At 44.0% G+C, this 23,494-nt stretch overlaps 1 protein-coding gene across 1 annotated transcript in view; it reads left to right on the top strand.

Moving 5' to 3' along the window:
* LOC110526159 (ankyrin repeat and BTB/POZ domain-containing protein 2-like) overlaps positions 1 to 23,494 on the top strand; it is a 29,300-nt gene that overhangs the window by 4,155 nt on the left and 1,651 nt on the right. The window contains exons 2-14 of the mRNA XM_021606815.3: positions 11,334 to 11,483; positions 13,557 to 13,764; positions 14,510 to 14,662; positions 15,754 to 15,919; positions 16,120 to 16,209; positions 17,130 to 17,231; positions 17,381 to 17,613; positions 17,815 to 18,089; positions 19,920 to 20,098; positions 20,354 to 20,459; positions 20,990 to 21,092; positions 21,211 to 21,358; positions 21,596 to 21,709. Of these exons, the coding sequence (XP_021462490.3) occupies positions 11,334 to 11,483; positions 13,557 to 13,764; positions 14,510 to 14,662; positions 15,754 to 15,919; positions 16,120 to 16,209; positions 17,130 to 17,231; positions 17,381 to 17,613; positions 17,815 to 18,089; positions 19,920 to 20,098; positions 20,354 to 20,459; positions 20,990 to 21,092; positions 21,211 to 21,358; positions 21,596 to 21,709 (2,027 nt within the window). The remainder of the gene's footprint in view (positions 1 to 11,333; positions 11,484 to 13,556; positions 13,765 to 14,509; positions 14,663 to 15,753; positions 15,920 to 16,119; positions 16,210 to 17,129; positions 17,232 to 17,380; positions 17,614 to 17,814; positions 18,090 to 19,919; positions 20,099 to 20,353; positions 20,460 to 20,989; positions 21,093 to 21,210; positions 21,359 to 21,595; positions 21,710 to 23,494) is intronic.

Here is a 23,494-nt window from a genome sequence, read left to right as displayed (position 1 = left end):
ATATGACCATTTTGGGGTCACTTTGATTGTTTATTAACACTTCTACGTGAATGTTATGCTACCATGTTTATGGATAATCCTGAATGAATTGTGAAAATGATGAGTGAGCAAGTTATAGACGCACAAATATTATACCCTCCAAAAAATGCTAACCTGTTATTGTAATGGTGAGAGGTTAACATGTCTTGGGGGTATGATATTTGTGTGTCTGTACCTTTCTCACATTCATTCAGGATTATCGTTAATCATGGTAGCATCAACATGAAGTGTTTATAAACATATTATAGTCTTATTTACAATAAAAGTGACTCCAAAGTGCATTTATGTTGGTCACAAAATAATCTGAAACACAAGCAAAATAAACAGCAGAGTCACAAGCTTGATGTACACATTGCTTGATATGAATGTGGGACCAAATACTTAACTTTTTACTACTTGAAAAAACATACAAGTTCATTTGTCCCAATACTTTTGCTCCCCTAAACCAGCCAGCCTTCACAAGAGCATAACATATTGAAATATGTCCCTTTTTGTGTTTTACACTTCCAAGGGAGGAATTATTTCTGAGTGCATGATTCAGTTTCACTGGCATATAGTATGTTCTACGGATGGCCTTAAACTGCAGAAATTTCTGTCTGAGATTATATGAACATGACTGGGCATTCTAACATACATTCATTACCCTCATCAGGAGTCTCTCCCAGGTCTTCCTCACATTTTTATTTTACATATTTTGTGTCATCAAGAAAAGCCACTATCAACCGCTAATACAGTTTAGAGGTCAACTTTAGAGGTTTGTCAGACTGCCTTAAAATAGTTCAAATCTTTGAAGCATCTGGCTTGTCCACTGTTTGCTACACAGAGTGAATAAAGTGTTGCATCTGCCAACGTTCTCTTCAACTGCCTGTCACCATTTGATACTGTTCAGATGACACATGACAAAGAATTACCTTGGTGTACATTTATACATTATATTATCCAATAATAAAGTCAATAGAACCCAACCAAGCTGCACTGCTTCTTGACACAATACCCACTTAACCCGGAAGCCAGCCGCACCAATGTGTCGGAGGAAACACCGTACACCTGGCGACCGTGTCAGCGTGCACTGCACCCGGCCCACAACAGAAGTCGCTAGTGCGCGATGGGACAAGGACATCCCTGCCGGCCAAACCCTCCCCTAACCCGGACGACGCTGGGTCAATTGTGAGCCGCCCCATGGGTCTCCCAGTCGCGGCCGGCTGTGACAGAGCCTGGATGAGCGATGAGATAAGACTGTAACTACCAATTGGATACCACGAAATTGGGAAAGAAAAAAATGGGTAAAAGAAAAATGGAACTTTGTATCCATTCACTGATTGTTATAATATACTGTAAAATTCACCTGAGCTCCGTACACTGGTCTTCCCTGGCTGTTTGACCCTGCTGGGACACCTGTCACCATCTGATCCTGCTAAGACATGATGAGAATAGTGTTGTGTACTGACTGTGCACCATAACAGTGAAGCTTCTAGAGCTGTTTATTACTGTCAGTGTGAAAAGTAGGGAATTAGCTAAGGAAACTGACAGATCGGTAACGTTACATTGCTATACCAAAGTGGATCAGTTGATCTAATGGTACATCAACTGGCGAAATCTAGCCAGGTGAATTTACTTCTGTTGAAACCGGACTAAACAAAAGCTAGAAAACATTTCCATACGCACAACAGCTGTTAGATACTGCTACCTGACAGATAACTAGGCCGAAGTTAGTTCATTCACTTCAGACAGAACTTCAGTCGAGTGGGGATGAGACATTAGCTAATGTTGCATGTCAGTTACACTACTAGCTCAGCACTAGGAATTAATACATTTTTCCTGTTGAGTCAAACAGCAGTTACCTTGCCAGCTACATTAGTCAAATAAAGAGTAGCCAGTTTATGCTCTGCTTGCTTTTACAACGTTGAGAAAAAGCACACAGACAACAGCTGCCTCTGGACGCTCTGTGGTGTCCACGCAGTCCTAAATCCAGCTGGCTGAAACCACCAAACATCTTATCCGACCGCTCTGAGGCGTCCACATGGTCCTAAAGCACACTGATGCTGGATTTTGTATTACAATGCAATGACAAAACTGGGGGGACAACATTTTTATTTCAGAATGTGGGGGGGTCATGTCTCCCCCATCCCCAGTGAAAGTTGCACCCCTGGTCCTATTGGAATTCATTATACAACGGGTGGGTCTAATCCTGAATGCTGATTGGTTAAAAGTGCATTCCAGCCGGAATGATCATTATTTCGACTTGCATGTCAACGCAATTGCTCATGTACATCCTCAAATAATCATGTAAGTAATGTCAACAACTAATAGCAAAGTTTTCACTTTGACATTTACTTAATTATAGAGTAATAGCATATTGATGTTAAACCAATGTTTTATAAAACACATTCATGTGTGAATTTTAACACAATTTTGAGTCAAATTAACTCTGAAAATGTGACACTACCTGTAGAGTAACTTTAACACTATGTAGACTTGGACCAAATGTTATCTGAAACAGTGTTGAATTCAACTCTATAGGTGTTAACTTAACACTTTTATTTTTACTGTGTGGTACTGTCTGGAGTACCCCTGAAGTATCCCCTCATGTGCATTTTTACCAGGAAGCCTATGGTCTCATGAGTCTTCTTAAGTACCCCCTGTGGATAGGTACCCCCAGGGGTCCTACCCCTGGTTAGGAACCACTGCTCTAAACACTACATACACGGCTAGAGTCCAGCATTCCGCTCTTATACTGGGACATAGGTTTATGGCTCTCTGGGTTATGCTAAAGCTTAAAGGAACTGTTAATAAAGCACACACTAGGTGTTGATTATTGCATTTATGGGGGAAAGAGTCCGGTTTAATGTTACTGTGAAGCTGACATTGGTAGATTGGCAGGTGCTGTTACTACAGTCATGAACAGGTCTAGGAGAGGATGGAAGGAACTGGATATCTAGTATTCTCTCTCTCTCTCGCTCTCTCTCTCTCTCTGTCTCTATCGCTCCCCCTTCATATTCCTTTCTCCGAGTGCCACTCTCAATTTTAAGTACATCTGACCTACACTCAATATGATCAAATGACCATGACAAATGATAGTACCTAACCCATAAACTTTGTGACAGTAAATCCAACATAATCGATTCTCACTGTGAAACCAGATAAGGTGCTTCCTCTCACGAAAGGGTCTGTTCTCAGCATTCTCTCTTCTCTGCGCTGTCCACACACACAGCTTGGTATCTCATCATCATCCTCCTCCTCTCAGATCTCTATAACAGCAGGCTCATACTGCCTCTGCACCATAACATCTCTAGATGTATCATCTTGTATGCCTCGTTGTCTTCCAGAGTAGCGGTTATCCCTTTATAGTTTTTACTACTCTGTTTGAAAAGGGTCATGGTTTGTGTTAACTGGGAAGCTATATCATTTAGTCCTTTAAGTTGGACGAGTCCACAGTGTGAAGAGAAAGTTAAGTGCTAGTGTTTCACACACAGTCTCGGTTTTGGGCGGGGAAAATGTTGTTTTTGTCTAATCCGGAAAACAGTTTAACTTCCTAGTTATATCACGTTTTAGGGAAGACCCAGATGCAGACTGTGTCGAAGTAACACAAGTGTATTACTAGAATAGGGGGCAGGCAAAACGACAGGCCAAGGGCAGGCGGAGGTCGGTAGTCCAGATCAGAGTCCAAAAGGTACAGAACAGCAGGCAGTCTCAGGGTCTAGACAGGCAGAGGTCAATAATCCAGTGTGATGTGATAAGGTACAGAATAGCAGGCAGGCTCAGGGTCAGGGCAGGCAGAATGGTCAAAACCGGGAAAACTAGAAAACAGGAACTAGAAACAGACAGGAGCAAGGAAAAAAACCCTGATAGGGTTGACGAACAAAACATACTGGCAACAGACAAACAGAGAACACAGGCATAAATACACTGAGGCTAATGGGGAAGATGGGTAACACCTGGAGGGGGATGGAGACAATCACAAACGCTGCACATCACGAACATGCTTCCCTATTCCCCAGCTGATTGCCCTCGCCAGGCACGAGGTGGGAAGAATGGTCTCGGGTTTCGAGGTTATAGCCGTGGGGCTATAGCGACTTGACAGCGCATCCAGCTTGACATTCTTGGATCCCGGTCGGTATGAGAGGGAGAAGTTGAACCGGGCGAAAAACAGGGCCCACCCAGCTTTCCTGGATTTGAGAAGCTTGGCGGTGCAGAGATATTCCAGGTTTTTGTGGTCGGTCCACACAATGAGCAGATGTTCCGCCCCCTCCAGCCAGTGCCTCCGCTCCTCCAAAGCCATCTTCACCGCGTGAAGCTCACGATTCCCCACATTGTAGTTCCTCTCCGTGGCGTTGAGGCGATGGGAGAAGAAGGCACAGGGATGTAACTTGAGGTCCAGGGTAGAACGCTGGGTCAGGACAGCCCCCACTCCGACATCCAAAGCATCGGCCTCCACCACGAACTGGTGGGACAGGTCAGGATGAACCAAGATGGGATCTGTGGTGAAACAGTGTTTGAGATCCCAGATGGCCCGGTCAGCAGCTGGGGACCACGTGAACAGAACCTTGGGAGGGGTGAGTGCAGACAGACGGGAAGCCAAGGTGCAGTAACTCCGGATAAAGCGGCGAGAAAAGTTGGCGAATCCCAGGAAACGTTTCAGCTGCACCCTGTACGTAGGCTGGGGCCAATCCATCACCGCTCTCACCTTCCCTGGATCCATCTGTACACTCCCTGCAGCGATGATGTAACCCAGGAAGGGGATGGTGGAGTGATGGAATTCGCACGTCTCTGCTTTCATAAAAAGCTGGTTCTCCAGGAGGTGTTGGAGAACCTGTCAGGAACATGTGCTCTTGGTCGAGTCATACGAAGACGAACCTGGTTCAACATGTCAGGGAGAACATCATTAACTTCTTGCGTCGAGCAAACCCGTATCCGGGAGCATAATCATAGCCTCAAGCTCATTACCATAACGCAACGTTAACTATTCATGAAAATCGCAAATGAAATGAAATAAATATATTCACTCACAAGCTTAGCCTTTTGTTAACAACACTGTCATTTCAGATTTTCAAAATATGCTTTTCAACCATAACTACACAAGCATTTGTGTAAGAGTATTGATAGCTAGCATAGCATTAAGCCTAGCATTCAGCAGGCAACATTTTCACAAAAACAAGAAAAGCATTCAAATAAAATAATTTACCTTTGAAGAACTTCGGATGTGTTCAATGAGGAGACTCTCAGTTAGATAGCAAATGTTCATTTTTTCCAAAAAGATTATTTGTGTAGGAGAAATCGCTCCGTTTTGTTCATCACGTTTGGCTAAGAAAAAACCCTGAATATTCAGTCATTACAACGGCAAACTTTTTTCCAAATTAACTCCATAATATCGACAGAAACATGGCAAACGTTGTTTAGAATCAATCCTCAAGGTGTTTTCACATATCTATTCGATGATAAATCATTTGTGGCAGTTGGGTTTCTCCTCGGAAGCAAACAGAAAAATACACGCAGCTGGAGATTACGCAATAATTGCGACGGAGGACACCAAGCGACCACCTGGTAAATGTAGTGTAAAATGGTCAATCTTCCAATGATATGCCTACAAATATGTCACAATGCTGTCGACACTATGGGGAGTCTAAGTCTAAGCTCATTCGTGACCCATTCACAGCCATATAAGGACTCATTGAAACACAGCGCCTTCAAAATCTGGGGTACTTCCTGTTTGAAATTTCATCTTGGTTTCGCCTGTAGCATCAGTTCTGTGGCACTCACTGACAATATCGTTGCAGATTTGGAAACGTCAGAGTGTTTTCTTTCCAAAGCTGTCAATTATATGCATAGTCGAGCATCTTTTCGTGACAAAATATCTTGTTTAAAATGGGAACTTTTTTATCCAAAAATTAAAAGAGCGCCCCCTATATCCAAGAAGTTAACCAGAGCCTGGTACACAGATGGGACGTTGGTAAGGCAAAATGGCATGACCAGGTCCACGTAGTGACCGCTGGCCATGTTGAAGGCAGTCTTCCACTTGTCCCCTTCCCGTATCCGCATCAGGTTCCGTTGGTCCAGCTTGGAGAACACGGTGGCCACCTGGACCGGCTCGAAGGCCGAGGAGATGAGTGGAAGTCGGTAGCGGTTCTTCACTGTGATGTCTTTGAGGCCCCAGTAGATGCACGGGCACAGGGTTTTGTCCTTCTTCTCCACAAAGAAGAACCCTGGGCATGCGGGGGAGGCAGAAGAATGGATGAACCCTGCAGCTAGGCAGTCCTCAATGTAGGTCTCCATAGCCTTAGTCTCCGGACCTGACAGAGAGTACAGTCGTCCCCGGGAGGAGTGGTGCCTGGGAGAAGGTCAATCCCACAGTCAGGGTCAGTAGGGCGGAAGCGAAGTGGCCTGGGCCTTACTGAACACCTCCCAGAGGAACTGGTACTCGGGAATAGTGGAGATGTCCGGGACAACTTCCGAGCTCCCAGGAAGACTACCTGGGCAGGCTGCACTGACTTCAGTCAATGAGCATGGCAGAACGGTCTCCAGCCCATGACCAGTCAATAAGGGGATTTTGTCACTGGAGCCAAGAGAAACCAAATACCATGGGAAACTGATGACTGACTTAATGACCAGGAATTTGATCGTCTCGCTGTGGTTCCATGTCACACAGAGGTAAATGGGGGTGGTATTGTGGGTGACCCGGCATATAGAGCACATGTCCAGGGCTCTAATGTCCATGGGAATGGAGAGGGGCTGAGTGGGGATACCCAGCTCGGACGCCAGGGTAGCATCCATAAAGCTTTCATCGGCCCCAAAGTCAATGAGTACCCGGAGAGATTTCGACTGGTTCCCTAACAGCAAAATTGCATGAAAATGGGTGCGAGTAAGGGGAGAGGAAAAGTTCTCCGTATGGCCCACCAGAGTACTCGCTCCTACCGGTGAGCCTGGTCTTTTAGTGGACAGTTGGAGACGAAATTACCAGTAGTCCCTCAATATAGGAAACTCTTAGTGTGAAGCCTGTATAGCCGTTCGGCTGGAGACAGGCTAGCTCTGCCTAGTTGCATTGGCTCGGGAAGAGGTGAATAGGCAGACTTCGGAGACTCTCAAGGGAACTCGGGTAGCCTTGTATTCTCACGGCAACAGAGCTGTCGTGGACTTCCGGGATGCCTTGGAGACGAGGTGGAATCCTTGGGCGGGCAAGTGAAATCGAATCTTCTTACTTCGTTCCCGTAGTCGCCCATCAATCCAAATGGTCAAGGCAAGCTCATCCTTTAACCTCTCTGAACCACCCATACTGGATGCGGGATAATTGTCATCAGCAACGCTGAATAGCATAGCGCCACAGTCAAATAATATTACTAGAAAATATTCATATTCATGAAATCACAAGTGCAATATTGCAAAACACATCTTAGCCTTTTGTTAATCCACCTGTCGTCTCAGATTTAGAAATTATGCTTTACAGCGAAAGCAATACAAGTGTTTGTGTAAGTTTATCGATCGCTCGACAAAACAATAAGTACACTTAGCATCAGGTAACTTGGTCACGAAAATCAGAAAAGCAATCAAATTAATCGTTTACCTTTGATGATCTTCGGATGTTTTCACTCACGAGACTCCCAGTTAGACAACAAATGTTCCTTTTGTTCCATAAAGATATTTTTTATATCCAAATACCTCCGTTAGTTTGGTGCGTTATGCCCAGGAATCCACCGGAAAGAGCGGTCATGACAACGCAGACAAAAATTCCAAATGATATCCATAATGTCCACAGAAACATGTCAGATGTTTTTTATAATCAATTCTCAGGGTGTTTTTCAAATATCTATTCGATAATATATCAACCGGGAGAGTTGACTTTTCACTAGGACTGGGAGTAACAATGGCCGCCTTTCTCTTTTGCTCACAATTCACTCTGAGAGCCCCCACCTATCCACTTACGCAATGTGGTCGTTCATGCTCATTCTTCAAAATAAAATCCTGAAACTGTCTGAAGACTGTTGACACCTTGAGGAAGCGATAGCAAAAAAGGAATCTGGTTGAAATCCCTTTAAATGGAACAATGGGAGGCTATGGAACATGTAGTTTTCAAAATAGAAGCCACTTCCTGGTTTGATTTTTCTCAGGGTTTCGCCTGCAATATCAGTTCTGTTATACTCACAGACAATATTTTGACAGTTTTGGAAACTTTAGAGTGTTTTCTATCCTAATCTGTCAATTATATGCATATTCTAGCATCTGGTCCAGAGAAATAGGCCGTTTACTTTGGGAACGTTATTTTTCCAAACATAAAAATAGTGCCCCCTAGCTTCAAGAGGTTTTAATTCCTCCGATACTCCGTGCAATGACATGTCGGACAGTGATTCCGGGTTCCAGGCACTCTCAGCTGCCACGGTGGGTAACCAAGAATTTCCATGAACCTGTAGGCAGCAACCTCAGATCACATTTAACCCTACTGTTATATGATTGATTACAAGCCCATCATAGTGCCTAGTGTCTGTTACACGATTGAAACACCCTTACTGTGCTTTTGTAAGGCAAATGATCCTAACGACCATAGATGTCAGATGTCAACACCAAGCCAGGACATGCAGACTGACCCCTGAGCCCTGTGTCCATATCCAACAGGTTCCTTCCACTCTAACCAGCATTCTAACGCTCTCTCACTCTCTCCCTTTATGCCCTCTCTGCATTTCGCTGCCTTTTTCTCTTATTCTACACTCTTACTTTTTAAATAGTAAAGAATTAAAGGTTATTTTACCATTACTGCATAACCCCTTTGAGCTAATGCATTTTAAGAAATGTGCAGGACATCTGGTAAATCATGCGCTTGTGTCAAAAGGGGGTTTCAGTAAAATTTGGGTAGCATATGTGTAACTCAGGGTAGGATTGGTCCCTATGTCTCCCCTCTATCCATACTGCTGTTTTAGTCTGACCAAACAGTCATGGCATTATGCCCTGCCACAGAAAGGACATGTTGTGTGTCACAGAAAGGTGACTGTGCCTCTGTTTTCACACACACACACGCACGCACGCACGCACGCACGCACACACAAACACACACACACACACACACACACACACACACACACACACACACACACACACACACACACACACAGGAGGAGGGAGGTAAAGGAAATAACGTAATCACTCATGATTAGGCAAGTAAGCATGGCTTGTGTTCACACACACAGTAGCCGTAGCCTTGGGGAGTTAGCAAGCACAGGTAGGGTTTGGAAAACACTCAGTTGTGCTTTGTACCCCCTGAAGACTGGTCTCTTGTTGTGAATGAATGGACTATAATTAACAAATACTTGTTCAGATGGCACACATGACTTTTTTTCCCTAACAAAGTAGCTAGGGTTAATCAATGTAAGTTATCCTAAAGGATTATATTTCATTATGCTTCGACAACCAAGAAAATATTTATTTCAAACCAAGATAAGTCTTTTTTAGAACACCTGGACTAAGTCAGTTGGATTGAGACCCACTTGGGAGTTACGGACAGTTTATCTTTGTTTGTGGCTTAAGCTTAGTTTGTGAACCGAACAATTCATTTTTGGTGTGCTTTACAATTGCTACCAATAGTCCCGTTATAAATATTGGATTTCTTTCATCCAAATGAAAGCTTCCAGTTGTGTTCGATAAAAGTTACAGAGTAACTCCTCTCACACACTTAACATACACAATACACACAAAAATATACACACATATCTCAGAGCAGACTTATTGCTGGTGGTGAGTCTGAGGCTGTGTGTAGAGTCACTGATTATACATGATTCGTTTTGAGGTTTGCCAGTGTGGGGACCGTGGTGTGAGGGAAGATAGGTGGGGTGTGACTGTGTAATGGTGTGTGTGACTGTGTGTCTGTCTATGTGTATGGCTTATCCACTTAGTATGGGGCGGAGTGTGGACAGTGGTTGTGGGTTCAGTTCATCAGGATCACTCTGAATGCTCTCCTAAGGTGCATCCCAAATGGCCCCTTATTCACTTTATAGTGCACAACCTTTGACTAGGGCCCATAGCGCTCTGGTCAAATGTAGTACACTTTATAGAGAATAGGGTGCCATTAGTCATTCATCATCAATACGTCATACACAGCCCTCTCCCACACTCATATAAATAGCTGAGTAAGACTAGTGGCTTGGGGGAGGGAACTTTGCATACTAAGCCTGTAGAGAGCAGAGCTATCGTAGCTTGGCTTTAGGCTTTTGGTGCCTTTTCCATTGTGTAAAATACAAGAGTGTCAGCAAAAACCCATCTCACACATTGTGTTTGTGTGTGCATGTGTGTGTGTGTGTTTGGCTGTGTGGGAGTATGTGTGTGTGCGTGTGCGCATGCGTGTTTTATATTTGTGTTTCTAGGAAACCTCCCTGTAAGGGGTGATTCTATTTGGGAGTGGGTGTGTGTCATATACTGTCCAGATTGCTGACTTTGTGGCTTGTAGGGCTGTAATTCTCTGTGGGAGAAAGCAATAGATTAGTTAAAACCCCTTTTGGTCAGGGCAGTAAATGGTTGAACGTTCCATTACTACTCTGTTACTACACTCTTAGAATAAAAGGGTTCCAAAAGAGTTCTTTGGCTGTTCCCATAGGATAACCTTTTTTGGATCTAGGTAGAACCTTTTTTTTCCCTAAGAGTGCACCCTACAGACGAGAATCCAATTTTATTTGGGGTATGGTAATGATGTGATCACATGCGTCAAGGCATTACCTGTCTCATTTCCTGAAGGTTTAAATGAAAGGCTAAATTCTAATTTTAAAGGTGGGAGTATATATATATATATATATATATATATATATATATATATATATATATATATATATATATATATATATATATATATAGAGAGAGAGAGAGAGGGAGAGAGAGAGAGAGATTAAGAGCTTGTAAAAGAGTACAGAGAGAGGTGGTATGTAACTAAACATTTACCCTCACCCCATGTCTCCTCAGTCTTTTCTCTCTCAGAGTTAATCTTAGTTCATAACCAAACTAAATCCGATATGATCCCCTCATTATTCTCCCTGGTTACAGAACTGTCCTGGTAACTAGTAGTGCATTCAACCTTCACCTCCAACGTAAACGTTTTATATAGTCCGTCTGTGGTCCTGGTTGTTTCTGTGCAGATGCCGAGCCATGGTGGCAGATACTGACAGCGTTAGTGTGAGTTGAAACACTACATTAATGCTTAAATAGCTTGAGATCTTTGAGGGATTTACTAACTCATTATGAGTAAATGTTCCTGATGTCTTCTACCTTTTTATATATAAAAAAACAACAACAAAAACATTTTTGCGTGTACCCTTTTGTATGTACAGGTGAGCTATCCCTGCCAGCCCATGTCAGTCCATACACAAAGGATTCCCGGGCACCAATGGAGAGCAGGGAGGATGCCTACGCCCACCTGGAGCTACGTACCTTGGAACAGTCCCTTCTGGCCACATGCGTGGGCAGCATCACAGAACTCAGTGAGTGTGTGTGTGTGTGTGTCTTTGTCTGTGTCACATTCTCAAGCTTCACCCTCACTCAAACACTCTCAAACGTATCACATACCCTCTTCATTTTACATTCAAAGATTCCCTCTTTCACACACTCTTTCTCAAACACTCACATCCTCCTCTCGCTTTAATCCTAGCCAGCGAGGAACTATCTGGTCCTTATGCAATGTGATTCGTCAGCCTCATCTAGTCGGGAGAAAGAGACAGTTGCAGGCACAGACTCCTGCTGACCACGTTCAACCTTATTCTGAGTAGAGGGCCATCTTTCACATTTAGAGAGGTACCAGCTGTCAACTCCAACATCCCCAGTCCCTCTTGTTCTTCTGTTGTTCATCTTCATTAAAACGCGGGCGCCTAAGTAGGGCAGCACTGAACAGTGTTTTGAATCCATCCGACTGTCCATTTGTCTCATGTAATTCTTTTAGAATGTGAACTTACGTACACGTTCTGTAAGTCAGTCGTCCCCGAAACATTTTAAAGTGCTGTGCCTCACCTAGCTAAAGCCTCTCAAATAGACAAAAAAACGTTTCTAGCCAACAACTAAGGCCGGGATTCAATCCCATCATGCTTTGTTGACAATGCTCCTTGTAAAGGCAATGTTCCAGTGCTCGCAGAGACCACATTCATGGTAAACGTATGTCGGCTCAATCGGAAATGATCTTTCAATGGCGCATTGTCGACAACAGCGGGATTGATTTGAATCCCGGTCTAACTCTTTATCCACAATCTAGTAGGGACTGGTCAGGAAACACAGCTTTACGGATTATGTCAAAGCTAGCATTGGTAGAAAGGATGACAGACAGACGATGTTGGTGTAGATAACAACACTGGTCTCAGGTCTGACGATAGCATAATAAAGTTAACCCTGTTCACTGTCTTTAAAAAAAAGAAATCTGACCCTTGGTCTGTCTCTAGGGTCCCTTCATTAGATTCAGACAGGGATGTCGTATCCACAGAAACATTAGGCTATATAACAGACTACTGTGTGTTCCCAAAACACAAGGGCACTTTCATGTCAGCCACAGGGTGTTATAGACCCCCTTGCTCTCCCTGCCCCGCCCCTCACACACACACCCCAAACACACGCACACACACTCCCCTGTTTCCACAAACCAAACAAATTCCATGTTGGTTCTTTCTTCTCTGTTCATCTTGGGAGTAGCACCTAGCGAAACAGTGCACACACTTGTTCATTTTTGGAGCCCAAGCGCATTAATTAAATGGGAGAACATACAGTTTGTTTCACCATAAAATAAATCATAATTGTGGTGCTTATTGCCATCACTAGAGATTACACATAGTCTAGTATATCTAGCCATATGGATATACAGTACATACTGTAAATATGAACTGTAAATATGAACCAAAACCTGCATATACTTTGACAGACACTGTGGCTACTTCAGGAGTCTTAGCATCATTAAAAAAGGAGTTGTCGTTTTAAGATTATAATCTCTTTCACATGAGCAGATTCTCTCACTGCTCTCTGGTTGCTACGTTTAAAACCTAGCGTCTCTTCTTTCTAATGCCTTCCACACATGTTGCGGGATAAGGGACTGCGATAGCTACAGCCGAGGACGACTATTCCTGATTTAAGGGTCGACCAGGAAGGACGTGCCGTTGAGCCCAGCTTAACCCAACTCTGCTCCCAAACTTGCCTTCTAATGAGTTTTATCGGAGACTCGATCATTGAACCGTTCCCACTGTCTCATCTGTAAAGAGATATAATAAGACACAGAATTGATTGACGTAAGACTAACGATACATCCAGCTGCTACCTGTGATATCTGAGACACTGTAGGGGAAAACGTACAATGTGGCTCTGTCTATTAAGTGTACTGACAGAAGTTGAAAGTCCCACAGCTTTGCATTACAAATGCATTGGTAAGGAAACCAATAGTGTATACATTGCATTGTGGGTACTGCAGTACATCATGCTACAACTACAGGTCTTAACAGAGCATGCATAGCTGAGGTTTTATGGATTTGTATCAGATGATGATGTGTGTGATACTAAATGCGTGTGTGACTGTTTCCTCTCAGGTGACCTGGTGTCACGGTCCATGCACCACATACAGCGCCTACGCGCAGTTAGCCACTCCCTCAGCCCTATTTGCCCAGCGAGTCAGCATCCAGTATTCTGGGCGCCCGATGCCATGCGTACCCTCTACTACTTCCTGTCTAGCCCACAGATGGAATCCCTGGAGAACCCAAATCTAGAGCCCCCCAGGATGGCCCTGAGCAGAGAGAGGTAAGGGCTGTGTGTGTGTGTGTGTGTTTGCGCGTGAGTGCTGTGTGTGTGCGTGTGCATGTGCCTTCTTGTATTCTTAGGCACACAGAGATATTGTTTCCCTCCACCTGGTACCAATTATAATCACAGGCCCCATTAACCCGTTAGCTTCCAGTTAGACTCGGCTCTGTGTCTCTGTTGAGGCCTGTGATCTCAGTAACCATAACCAGAGAGGAAGAGGTGAAGCGAGAGGTTTCACTCGCCAAAATCTGTCCAAAATAAGCCCAATGTCTTTCTATGGGCTTATTTTGGACCTAAGCTTGTCGCCTGCTTTTCTGCCTTTGGGACAACGGCTCCCATTGTTAGGGCGGAGACGTGAGAATCTAGACATTATAAACAGATCTCTGCCATAACGACCAGCCTCTGTGCTCTGGGGAGGTGAAGAGACCACATGTTCTAAAACAAGCGTCACATCAGGGAAACAGTGTTCTCTTTACAGTCCTTTGTTAACAGTGAAAGGGTTCCCTTTTTCTCAATTGGGGCAAAATTTATGGGAGGTTGCTACATCAACACACATTAAGAAAAACACCCTGCGTGAACCTGTTTTAGGCCACTGCAGGAAAAGGTTAAGTAGTCTTTATTGTACCAAAGGTTGAGGAATTGGTCCTTTATGCCAGATTTGAAGGCCTTGTGAGGTTTTTGAGTCATTGAGGAAAGTTAATCAATTATATAACTTCATTGCTTGAATCTTTGCTCCTCCCCCCAGACTGTTTATGCTCCTTCCCCCTCTGATGGAGTGGATACGGGTTGCCGTGGTGCACGCGGAGCACCGCCGCAGCCTATTGGTGGACAGCGATGATGTCAGACAGACCGCCAGACAGCTCCTCCCAGGACTGGACTGTGAGCCCAGACAGCTGAGGTAGAAAACACACTGAGCATTGCATGTTTAATGACATACACTTGCATGTTTAATGACATACACTCACCAGCCAGTTTATAAGGTACACCCACCCATCTAGTACCGGGTCGGAATCCCCTTTGCCTCCATAACAGCCTGAATTCTTAGGGGCATTCTACAAGGTGTTGAAAACGTTCCACAAGGATGTTGGTCAATGCTGACACAATGGCATCACGTTGCTGCAGATTGGACGGTGGTACATTAACTCTGCGAACAGCCCGTTCCATCTCATCCAAAAAATGCTTTATTGGGTTGAGGTCTGGGGACTGCGCAGGCCACTGAAGTAAACTGAACTCGCTGTCATGTTCCAGGTGATGTTTTTCCACTCCTCAATTGTCCAGTGTTGGTGACCACGTGCCCACTGAGCCGCTACTTCTTGTTTTAGCTGATAGGAGTGGAACCCATCTGTTGCAATAGCCCATCCGTGACACGGATCAACGAGTTGTGAGTTCCGAGATGCTGTTCTGCACACCACTGTTGTACTGCTCCGTTATTTGTCTGTTTGTGGCCCACCTGTTAGCTTGCACGATTCTTGCCATTCTCCTTCGACCTCTCTCATCAACAGGCGGACTTCGCCCACATAACTGCCACTGACTGGATGTTTTTTGTTTTTCGCCCTTTTCGCTTGGGTCACTCGTTTTGCCCACTCAGATGCTAAATTGAACAGTAACTGAACGTGTCAATGCCTGTCTGCCCGCTTTATATAGCAAGCCACAGCCACGTGACTTACTGTCTGTAGGAGCGATCGATTTTCGTGAACGGGTGTACATGTACCTAATAAACTGGCCAGTGAGTGTATATTACTGTAACATGCAATAGAAAGATGCTGAACCATACTGTTGACTTGTGAAACAGTAGGCCTACTGTCATTATTGAAGAGTTATGCATGTTAGAAGTTTTCATTGTAGCCTCTCTCTCTCTCTCTCTCTCTCTCCCTCTCTCACTCTCTCTCTCTCTCTCTCTCTCTCTCTCTCTCTCTCTCTCTCTCTCTCTCTCTCTCTCTCTCGCTCTCTCTCTCTCTCCTTATCCTCTTGTCTCTCCCTCTCTCCCAGGCCTGAGTGTTGTTCCAGCTCATTTAGGCGTCTGGACTCTAAGGCTGCCACAGAGAAGCTTCAGCTGGATCTGGGCTTCCGCATGCTGACCTGTGGCAGAGCGGACCTGATTGGTCAGGCCACACAGCTACTGGGACCATCAGGGGTTAACACTATGGATGACCAGGTAGGACTGGGGATAGGGAATAGGAGATACATGGTGGGGATAGAGGCAGGAGTTGGGGAGAGGGGTAGGATATATACATATTCAGACATAAGACTGACAGGTTTTGACAGGGAAGGTAAAAGAGGCGTGTCAGTCTTCTGATTGTATGTTAGAGAGTGTAGAGACTGTTCAGAGTAAGATGTGTGTTCTCTGACCTACAGGGAATGACCCCTCTGATGTACGCATGTTCGTGTGGAGACGAGGCTCTAGTCCAGATACTGGTGGAGGCTGGAGCCAACCTGGACCTGGCGGTGAACACTTCTACTCGAAAGATATTAGCATAATATGATATAGATAGTGTATCATGTAATGGGTTGAAAAAATCTGGTAACTTTCTGGCCTTCTAGGCAGAGTTGCAAAGGAAAAGCCATATCTCAGACTGGCCAATATTAAAGAAAAGATTAAGATGGGCAAAATAACACAAACATTGGACAGAGGAACTCTGCCTAGAAGACCAGCATCCTGGAGTCGCCTATTCACTGTTGACGTTGAGACCTTGTGAGACGAATGTTTCTCAAACTGGACACTCTAATGCACTTGTCCTCTTGATTAGTTGTGCACCGGGACGTCCCACTCCTCTTTCTATTCTGGTTAGAGCCAGGTTGCACTGTTTTGTAAAGGGAGTGGTACACATCTTTCCACGAGATCTTCAGTTTATTGGCAATTTTTTGCATGGAATAGCCTTTATTTCTCAAAACAAGAATAGACTGATGAGTTTCAGAAGAAAGGTCTTTGTTTCTGGCCATTTGAGCCTGTAATCGAACACAAATTCTGATGCTCCAGATACTCAACTAGTCTAAAGAAGGCCAGTATTATTGCTTCTTTAATCAGGACAACAGTTTGCAGCTGTGCTAACATAATTGCAAAAGGGTTTTCTAATGATCAATTAGACTTTTAAAATGATGAAGTTGGATTAGCCAACACAACGTACAATTGGTACACAGGAGTGATGGTTGCTGATAATGGGCCGCTGTACGCCACGGAATGTAGATATACCATTAAAAATCAACCGTTTCCAGCCACAATAGTCATTTACAACATTAACAATGTCTACACTGTATTTCTGATCAAGTTGATGTTATTTTAATGGACCAAAAAAAAGTGTTTTTTTTTAAAAAACAAGTGTACATTTTAGACTTAGATATCGTAACGTTCTTCATTCTTCTCTCAGGTTCCCTGCTGCTCCCCCAGACAGCCCTCAGTCCACCCAGACAGTCGTGGTTGGGTGGCCCTCACCTTCGCTGTGCTGCATGGACACCTCTCAGTATCTCAGGTGAGTCCTCACTGCCCAGTGGAAAGGGTCTAACACAGTTTCTTAATCACACATCTCAGACTTGATAGTGCTGCCCTGTGGGAAGGTTTTGTGTGTGTGTGTAGCGTAGCGTAGTACTAACCATTTCTCTGGGTTTCCGTGTTGTATAGCTGCTGTTGGAGGTGGGTGCAGACGTGGAGGGGACTGCTGTGACTTCCAGCCAGGAGAGTTCTGCTGAGACTCCTCTGCAGCTGGCCTCTGCTGCTGGAAACTATGAAATGGTGAGCCTGCTGCTGGCCCACGGGGCCGACCCTCTACTCAGAGTGCATGATTGGAACGCTCTGACATCCCCGCTCTACGAGGACATGAACTGCTTCAGCTACGCCGCTGCACATGGACACAGGTAGCTACACCTGTCAAACTGGTCCAGCTACACCTGTTGAACTGGTCCAGCTACACCTGTCGAACTGGTCCAGCTACACCTGTCGAACTGGTCCAGGCTTGGGTTATGTCTCAATAGTCTAAAGTGTTGTCCTTTCTATGTCTATTACCTTCAGTCAGAACTGAATATATGAATGGATACTCATCCTCTACTCTCCTACAGGAACATCCTGAGGAGGCTTCTGACCCAGCCCCAGCAGAGGAAGGAGGACATTCTCTCTCTGCAGGAGATACTGGCTGAGGGGTTCCAGGAGGAGGAAGAAGAGGCTGGCTCACTACCTCCCCCCAGCCTCAGCCCTTGTAGCTCCGCTGTCTGCCCCAGTAGCTCCAGCCCCATGCCCAGGCTATGTAAGGCCAGGATGAAGGCCCTGCAGCAGGCTGCCTACTACAGCGCTGAGCACGGTTACCTGGATGTCACCATGGAGCTACGATCACTGGGTATGGGTTATTTGTAGGCCTACTTCTTTTGTTTTATGCCATCATCATTGTTTTGCGAAGAACTTGTTATGAATCAAGCATTCCCGAAAGCAGAGAGATATTATTTGATCCACTTTAGGTTGTTTGAGACTTTGTTCTCAATGACTGACCTACAGTTGAAGTCTACATAAACCTTAGCCAAATACATTTAAACTCAGTTTTTCACAACTCCTGACATTTAATCCCAGTAAAACAATTCCCTGTCTTAGGTCAGGTAGGATCACCACTTTATTTTAAGAATGTGAAATGTCAGAATAATAGTAGAGAGAATGATTTATTTCAGCTTTTATTTCTTTCATCACATTCCCAGTGGGTCAGAAGTTTACATACACTCAATTCGTATTTAGTAGCACTGCCTTTAAATTGTTTAACTTGGGTCAAACGTTTCGGGTAGCCTTCCACAAGCTTCCCATAATAAATTGGATGAATTTTGTCCCATTCCTCCTGACAGAGCTGGTGTAACTGAGTCAGGTTTGTAGGCCTCCTTGCTTGCACACGCTTTTTCAGTTCTGCCCACAAATGTTCTATAGGATGAGGTCAGGGCTTTGTGATGGCCACTCCAGTACCTTGACTTTGTTGCCCTTAAGCCATTTTGCTACAACTTTGTAAGTCTGCTTGGGGTCATTGTCCATTTGAAAGACCCATTTGCGACCAAGCTTTAACTTCCTGACTGATGTCTTGAGATGTTGCTTCAAAATATCCACATAATTTCCCTTCCTCATGAAGCCATCTATTTTGTGAAGTGCACCAGTCCCTCCTGCAGCAAAGCACCCCCACAACATGATCCCTCCCACCCTCGTGCTTCACGGTTGGGATGATGTTCTTCGGCTTGCAAGCCTCCCCCTTTTTCCTCCAAACATAATGATGGTAATTATGGCCAAACAGTTCTATTTTTGTTTCATCAGACCAGAGGACATTTCTCCCAAAAGTCCGATCTTTGTCCCCATATGCAATTGCAAACCGTAGTCTGGCATTTTTATGGCAGTTTTGGAGCAGTGGCTCCTTCCTTGCTGAGCGGCCTTTCAGGTTATGTCGATATAGGACTTGTTTTACTGTGGATATAGATACTTTGCACCTGTTTCCTCCAGCATCTTCACAAGGGCCTTTGCTGTTCTGGGATTGATTTGCACTTTTTACACCAAAGTACGTTCATCTCTAGGAGACAGAACGCGTCTCCTTCCTGAGCGGTACGACGGCTGCGTGGTCCCATGATGTTTATACTTGCGTACTATTGTTTGTACAGATGAACGTGGTACCTTCAGGCTTTTGGAAATTGCTCCCAAGGATGAACCAGACTTGTGGAGGTCTACAACTTTTTTTTCTGACGTCTTGGCTGATTTCTTTTGATTTTCCCACGATGTCAAGCAAAGAGGCACTGAGTTTGTAGGTAGGCCTTGACATACATCCACAGGTACACCTCCTATTGACTCAAATGATGTCAATTAGCCTATCAGAAGCTTCTAAATTCATGACATCATTTTCTGGAATTTTCCAAGCTGTTTAAAGGCACAGTCAACTTAGTGTATGTAAACTTCAGACCCACTGGATTTGTGATACAGTATATTATAAGTGAAATAATCTGTAAACAATTGTTGGAAAAATGACTTGTGTCATGCACGAAGTAGATGTCCTAACCGACTTGCCAAAACTATAGTTTGTTTACAAGAAATTTGTGGGGTGGTTGAAAAACGAGTTTTAATGACTCCAACCTAAGTGTATGTAAACTTCCGACTTCAACTCTAGGTGAATAATCACTTGGGACCCTAATTTGTTCCTTTATTTGTTCCCCAGGTGTCCCCTGGAAGCTCCATGTGTGGCTGGAGTCCTTCCACGTAGCCCAACAACAATCCAGGGATGAGGTGACCCTCTCTCTCCTCAGAGACTTCACAACTATCAGGCCACAGGACTACTGCCAGGAGCTGGTCTCGCCCGCTCTACCGCTCTTGTTTAACTTGTTTGCGACCAGCAAGGTAGCCATGACTGCTAGGCTACCTGGCAGTCCAATTTTTCCTTCAGTCGGTGTTGTTTGGTGTTGGGGTTTCCCGTGTAGACTACACTATGTCAGTAGAAGTTTTCATTGAGTAAATGTTCAATGGACCCTCGAACCAAAGGCAGAGTATGAATCAGGAATCGATCCAACATCAAACAAATTCTCAAATCAGTTGTAATAAAATGGGTAGCAATGGGTCACATGACTCTTTCTGAACATGATTATATCCCTGTAGGACTATGCCATAACCAAGACACTGTCAGCCATCTTCTCTCACTGTTACGGCTCTGCTCCTACTCCCTCTGTTCCTCCGATGGACCTCACTCTCTCCACACAGCTAGGTATGGAGACGGGCATACTCTCTCTGTATGGAACAAACTGTAGTCTGTTTGATTGTTCTGATTCTTAGGGTCGAGTTTTCAGATCATTTTTAGCAAAGTGTAATTCCAGCGTTTGTGTAAATCATGCTTCGTTGCGTAAATCATGCTTCGTTGTGTAAATCATGCTTCGTTGCCTAAATCATGCTTCGTTGCGTAAATCATGCTTCGTTGCCTAAATCATGCTTCGTTGTGTAAATCATGCTTCGTTGCCTAAATCATGCTTTGTTGCGTAAATCATGCTTCGTTGCCTAAATCATGCTTCGTTGTGTAAATCATGCTTCGTTGCCTAAATCATGCTTCGTTGTGTAAATCATGCTTCGTTGCCTAAATCATGCTTCGTTGTGTAAATCATGCTTCGTTGCCTAAATCATGCTTCGTTGTGTAAATCATGTTTCGTTGCCTAAATCATGCTTCGTTGCGTACATGTATTTCAATGCATGTTTCTGACTCTAAATGGTGCAAACGTCACTTTGGTCTCTCTCGTCCACCAGATGCTCATTTCCTGAACAACCCAGAGATGTCTGACATAATGTTGTTAGTGGAAGGCCGTCCATTCTACACCCACAGGGTTCTCCTCATGTCTGCCTCCAAGAGGTGAGCGAGCACTTCCCTCCTCACACCTGAGGTAGTATGACCTCGAGTGGAGGCTCTAGTGTTTTCAGGGGCAGTCTGTGCTTTTGTGTCCACAAGATGGTTATCAAGTCTCTTTCAGGTTTCGGTACCTGCTGAGTTTCTGTGGGTCAGACACCAGCACCATCCACATCTCTGACATCACATACAGCACCTTCCAGAGGATGATGAGCTGTCTGTACTGTGGGGGGACTGAAGGGCTGAGGCTGTCACAGGCTGACGCTATGGAGGTAATACATGTATCCTCATTTGCACTGATAGAACTTCATTCATACATCCCACTGTTGATCCATACATTTACCACAGTGGTTAAGCTCTCGGAATGGCCCCCCACTGTCACTTCATTGAGGAGTGGAAAGACAACATAGTGGAGGTCATTCATAAAATGTAAGCATTTTGGATAGGTGTGATTGTATGTTTGGAGTGGTGACTTGTGATGGAAGAACAATCTGCTCCTCTGTCAGCAGCTGCTGCCAGTGGTCTGTTTCTTCCAGCTGGAGGTGCTAGAGAGGCAGTGTGAGAGCCTGCTCTCCCAGAGTATCACCCTGGACAACGCTGTCAGCATCTACTTGATGTCTACGGTAGGAATTCAAACTTTGTTAACGTGTTGTACTATGCAGGCTTAAAACTATAAGTCAACATTGTATCTGTGTGTTGTCTGCACCTTGAAATGAGTACGTGCAATCCAGTATAATGGTCATAATAGACAAAGTGGGCCTGTGTGAGTGGTGCTTGCATTAGTATCATTGTAATATTTATTTATTTGAATTTTGCCTTCATTTAACTAGTCGAGTCAGTTAATTAATCCCACATTTTTTTCCCAGACATGAAAATATCCAAATCAAGTGTCATTAGTAACCCTTTGAAATAATCAATCATTATTATTTTTTTTTAAATTTTCATGGAAAAGTAGGTGAAAAAGTGTGTTTTATGGTCGATCACAATTGTGACCGGTGGGATATTGTTAAGTAAACTGAATTAACATATTTCTCCTATGCAGTCATCCAACTTCTTATATATCCCAAACCCAGTTATTAACACATTTAAAACTCTGTCACTGGCAGTCCCCAGCATTGCCACTAGGATGCACCATCACATTCTAGTGTGACTATTTTACAACCCTTATACAACACCGGTATGAATGCTGAGAGCGAAGACCAAAAAAACAACAACCATCAACGTATTTCCACATTGTTACTTTATTGTAACATACATTGTAACATTGTTACTTTAGTGCAACGTGTATTGAAACATTAATGTTGTAACATTTGAACGTGTACTTTAGTGCAATATTCATTGTAGAATTGTCATTGTGACATTTTAGTGCAACATTCACGAACAACCATATAGCAGTCGTGTGATTCCTTCCCACTGAACGTAAAGGTAATATTGAACATAAAGGTAATATTTAGGATAGAGGTAGCCTGTAGAATATGCATTCAAGTAGAGGCCTACACTCAACAAAATAAAAGTATATATATTTATATATATATATATATATAAAAGCACCACTGCAGAATGAGTGCTTATATATATATATATATACATCATAGAGGTAGGCTTCAGAACCAAGTGCAAGATTAGTTTGTGCATCACTATTTTGAACTGTGATCAGTCAGACCTACTGTCATACAGTATGTCTTGAATCAATTGACCTTCTTTTCCAAAAACATTTCAGTCATTTTGATTCTTTTTCGTCGACTTTTCTCTTCTTCCTAGAGTCCGTTGCTTCTCCCCACCCTTTAGCGATTTTTATTTGATGGTCTCAGCCCTTTTTCATTCACTCTTATCTCCTTTTCTACTGTCCATGGTATATCTTGAAGCACTGGGCAGTGGCGCTTTGCATTTCTCACATGCATAGGTAGTGTGTTTGTCACGATGACGACATCTATGGAACCGGTGCATCGTGTTGATTGGCCAGTGAGAAGCTTTGTCACATGTTGCCTGATCTTCAACAGTAGCAGCCAGTAAAGATCCCCTTCCGTGGCTCAGTGGTTTCGTGACTAACTTTTCAATATTTGGGCTGTATACTATGTGTCCATAGTCTATATCTGACCCATCGCTATCACAATCGCTCAGGACAGCATCTTTCTCATTTTGAGGGATAACTGCAATGTTTGCATGCTTTGTCTGGGCAGTCACCTAGATCCAACATATCCAGAACTTGACTCAAAGTGAATCTAAAAGAAATAACAGAGTAGAAAGTTAGGTAGAACAAGAACTATGTATGTGTATAACTATGTGTATACCTAGATGCACTGTTATCCCACCGGTCACCATTGTTGCCGTCAACATGTTTACACATTCTATGACCGCACTGAACAAAGTTGAGTAATTGCAAATGCATATATCAATACTAGACACCT

Source organism: Oncorhynchus mykiss, chromosome 6 (assembly GCF_057628025.1).
Source record: "Oncorhynchus mykiss isolate SJ-2025 chromosome 6, ASM5762802v1, whole genome shotgun sequence".
NCBI lineage: Eukaryota > Metazoa > Chordata > Actinopteri > Salmoniformes > Salmonidae > Oncorhynchus > Oncorhynchus mykiss.
The sequence above is the reverse complement of the archived record's forward strand: the minus strand, read 5'-3'. Positions and strand labels throughout refer to the sequence as shown.